The sequence below is a fragment of the Anguilla rostrata genome, chromosome 9, assembly GCF_018555375.3.
Source record: "Anguilla rostrata isolate EN2019 chromosome 9, ASM1855537v3, whole genome shotgun sequence".
Lineage (NCBI taxonomy): Eukaryota > Metazoa > Chordata > Actinopteri > Anguilliformes > Anguillidae > Anguilla > Anguilla rostrata.
Window position 1 is genome coordinate 30,226,659 of NC_057941.1, and position 3,928 is coordinate 30,230,586.

General features: G+C 46.3%; 1 protein-coding gene across 1 annotated transcript; it reads right to left on the reverse strand.

The window, feature by feature from the left end:
* Window positions 1-263: 263 nt before the first annotated feature.
* On the reverse strand, window positions 264-3,666 carry LOC135262363 (ADP/ATP translocase 2-like). The gene is made up of 4 exons (XM_064349405.1): window positions 3,483-3,666; window positions 1,328-1,814; window positions 1,014-1,154; window positions 264-726 (listed from the first exon to the last, which is right to left on the reverse strand). Exons 1-4 carry the CDS (start codon window positions 3,591-3,593, stop codon window positions 569-571), a joined length of 897 nt encoding a protein of 298 aa, XP_064205475.1. The 5' UTR covers window positions 3,594-3,666; the 3' UTR covers window positions 264-568.
* Window positions 3,667-3,928: the final 262 nt, after the last annotated feature.

The following is a 3,928-nucleotide window of genomic DNA, read 5'->3' on the forward strand; positions in this document are numbered from 1 at the left end:
ACTTCTACAAGCGAGAAGTGGCAGCCGGCCAGCAGATAAGTTACACTTAGCACAGGATCCGTGTCCAAGGTACACTGGCTGGAGCCCAAAACCAAGTGAGAAGTGCTGGCTTAATTTACGTCTCCAGCACGCGAGAGGCCGGCTGGGCACCACACTGCTCATGGCCTTAGCATTAGCCCCACTGAACACTGCAGCTCAGGAAGGTGATCTCACCCGGAGAAACGCTGAAGAAAACGAGCACCAACAGCACAGCCGAGACGTAGTATAATTCAGTAGGTAGCGCTTTATTAAACCGAGGGGGTAAAAACTGGCTGGTGACAGGCAGAGCTCAGGTGTCCCCGATTTGCTTCATGGGAATGACATTGTTGGGGTGGTGGGTGTACGTGGAAGGGTGGGAAGAGAAAGCACATTTTATCCCCCCCCCTCCCTCCCCCAACTAGTAATTGTACCCAGTTGTTCACTATAAATAAGGCGGAACATGAGTCCTTCCAAATTTACAAGATATGTTACATTTACCATTTAACATTAACATCCGGCATTAAAAAAAAAAATTTTCCTTTTTTAAAACTTAGATGACTTTCTTCAGCTCGTCATACAAGACCAAGACAAAGGCTCCACCCATGCCTCGGAGAACATTAGACCAGGCTCCTTTGAAGAAGGCCTTGCCACCCTCATCACGAGCAATCTTCTTCCAGCAGTCAATTGTGCCACTGTACATGATGTCAGCTGTAAAGGAATGGGGGGGAAAAATGTAAATAAATAAAATTAGATAGTACCACCACTACTACATCAGCACAAACCAAGGTAGAGATGCAATTACAAGCATGGTCTGAGTGCAAGGTTTTGGACAAGATGGAGATGGTGTGCTGTAGATTTACAAACACGAGTGCTCCTTCTGGGTATCACCTTGCACTGAACTTGTAGCACAAGCATTTCAAAGCATGCAGGCTACAACGGAGCGTGCACGTCTGTGCAGGCAGGCGGGCAGGAGATCGGGGGACAGCGGGACTCACCTCCTTTACGGCCAGACTGCATCATCATGCGACGACGGACAGTGTCGAAGGGGTAGGATGTGAGACCGGCGACGGCGGTCACAGACTGAGCGATCATCCAGCTGACCACAATGTGAGTGTTCTTCGGGTCCGGCATCATACCTGGAGAACAGGCATTAATTTAGTTTGGCATTGAACAGCGAGTGAATCAGACCTACAGGCTGATGTTTACAGTCACACAGCTCAAACCAATTACAGCACTTGTATTTTGCAGCCCTTACTAGACCGCAGAGGTCAAAGTGAAAAAGACATAGGCCGTGTACTTAAAACTATACCTTTAGCGGTGTCGTAGATGCCGAAGTAAGCAGCTCTGTAGATGATGATTCCCTGCACCGACACATTGAAGCCTTGGTACAAGCCCTTAAGGCCGTCCGACCTGAAGATCTTCCCCAGGCAGTTTCCCAGGCCACTGAACTCCCGCGCAGCGCCAGCTTTCCCCACATCGGCGGCAAGACGGGTTCGGGCAAAGTCGAGGGGGTACACGAAACACAGGGAGGTGGCCCCAGCAGCACCACCGGAGGCCAGGTTACCGGCGAAGTACCGCCAGAACTGGGTGTGCTTGTCAACCCCATCCAGGAAGACCTTCTTGTACTTGTCCTTGAAGGCAAAGTTGAGGGCCTGGGTGGGGAAGTACCTGATGACATTAGCCAGGTTTCCTCTCCAGAAGGACAAGAAGCCCTGCTCCTTAGGGATCCTGACCACACAGTCTACGATGCCCTTGTACTGCATATCAGCAGTGATCTGTTTGCTGGCATGCTGGACCTAGATTCAAAGAAAAGGAAAACCATGAGTGAAGAGCAAGATTCAGGTCTTGAACATCTAAACAAGTGAAGCAAGTCAATGCTGCATACAAGTTCATTGTTCTCACCCAAAACATCATCTGACCTCACGCCAAGAGAAGCAGTGATTTTAGTACAAGGTCCCACTCCCTATCAGTCAATCATGTCAAATCAAAAAAAGATTAAAGCTAAGGAGCTGACGTCTCGTTTAACGACCAGCGACGAAACTTCCCACTTCAAAATGGAGACGACCGTGGTGAAAACTGTGCCAAGGGCAGGTAGTAAAATATGCAACACGGGGTAAAATAAAGTCTGTTCCTTGGATGTTCGAAATAATTACGTCCGAGTATGCGTGAGAAGCTGTAGAATACAACTGGAAAATAATCCTTAAACTTAAAAAAATGTGAAGGCCATGTAAATGTTAATAAATTAAAAGGCAACTTGTAGAAGGTTAGCTAGCTTGTTAGGTAGCTAGCTGCTACACAGACGAATACAACAGAATGTCTTTTCCAAACATTGGTCAAAGCGCAACTTTCCGAAAGCTGCATACGGAAATGCACATGAATATGAAACTAAAATGAATCGCTTTACAGACGCCCCATGAATACAAATGCACTTCCCCATTTCGTCCTTAGCAACAGAACGAGGCCTACCCTTGCAGCGACCTTGGCGGCTAGGAGGAGTGCTAAAGACTAGTCTTGATCGGATGACCTTTTCTAGTGCGACGAGTATTTGCCAACTAAGTAGCCACATGTCCGCTAAACTCTTCATCGGGTATAGGAAATACAGATTTGCCGGACAGCAAAGGCTTCGGTCCAAGGGTCACGACGACCGAGCGGCCTAACTATGGTATTTTACAGGAAACCGGCCGGCCATCAAAGCTAGCAAGACAATTGTAGCCAACTAACGTTACCTAGGCCAGTGGCAAACTCGCAATGCCTTTGCTGAGTTTTCGTTCCAACCAATTACAATCCCAGCATTTAGCAAGCTAATGATTTTCATTAATTACGCGTTTCAAGTGGAGACACCATTTACCCCTTTTAAGATTCATTGTGTCAGGAATAGCTAACATCACGCATGTCAGATTTGGTTCGTTGCTTGCTTTGTCTTTGGACCCCCAAGTCTTTGAGCTAGGCAGTTAGCTAACTGGGCTCATAGGAAGTCAACTGGCCACAAACGGATACTGGTAAATAAGACAGCCAGTCAGAGACACAATTTATATAGCGACTTTTACTACTTAAATCGGAATTCATCAAAACTTTACACTTATTGCCACTTTGTATGGTTATCAAACGTTACCGAATTTGCTAAGGACAACGTAGCCTGTCATCACCGGAGATATCGCATAACCTTCAGGTCTTAATGGTACACCCTAGTTAACTGCACTCAAACACACAGCAAGCACTAATCCCTATATGAAATGAGTCTTCATAACCTGAATATTACGGAGTATGCTTGCTACCCAACTAAAACGCACGTTACATCGCAAAAAGCCGGTCAACTTGCAACAACGGCGATGTAACATTGAGGTTATATCGAAGAGCTTGCTAACGGTTATACCACAAACTCTGCTAAATCAGCTAACTAGGCTATATATAGATCAAGAAAGTTAACTCCGAGATAAATGTAACATTGCACAACATCCGATTACCTGAAGAAGAAGCTTGACTCTCTCAATGGGAGCAACAGCTGTCTTGGAAATAGCAGCTGCGATACCGCCAGCCAGGAAGTCCTTGGCGAATGAAATAGCGGTCTCATTCATTGTGCCCGGTCGTCGAGGTGGAGCAGCTAGCGGAACACAGAAGCCCTACGCCAAAGCGGACGAAATGGCCGAATTTATATATCAGCGAGGATTTAGTTCTACTAAGATCGCGAGACTACATGGGAACTCGGTATGTTGAATGCCATTGGTCCTTCGGCTATGCAGGAATCGTAACCTTGGTCGTCACAGGGAGGAGGTATGAGAACAAACGATGACGTATTAACTAGGGGATTGTAACACAAAAAGCAATAAAAAACTTTTACTTAGTGCGAACTTTCTAAAATTATAATTTACATGTTCATACACCATTTCAGTGGAACTCTCTGAACGAAATA

What these genes read in the sequence shown, in the direction of transcription:
- LOC135262363 (XM_064349405.1), bottom strand. Translation starts at nt 3,593, where the DNA reads ATGAATGAGACCGCTATTTCATTCGCCAAGGACTTCCTGGCTGGCGGT. An exon ending in GAGTCAAGCTTCTTCTTCAG is followed by an intron (nt 1,815 to 3,482) that starts GTAATCGGATGT and finishes CTTTGAATCTAG; the next exon opens with GTCCAGCATGCCAGCAAACA. An exon ending in GCAGTCTGGCCGTAAAGGAG is followed by an intron (nt 727 to 1,013) that starts GTGAGTCCCGCT and finishes ATTCCTTTACAG; the next exon opens with CTGACATCATGTACAGTGGC.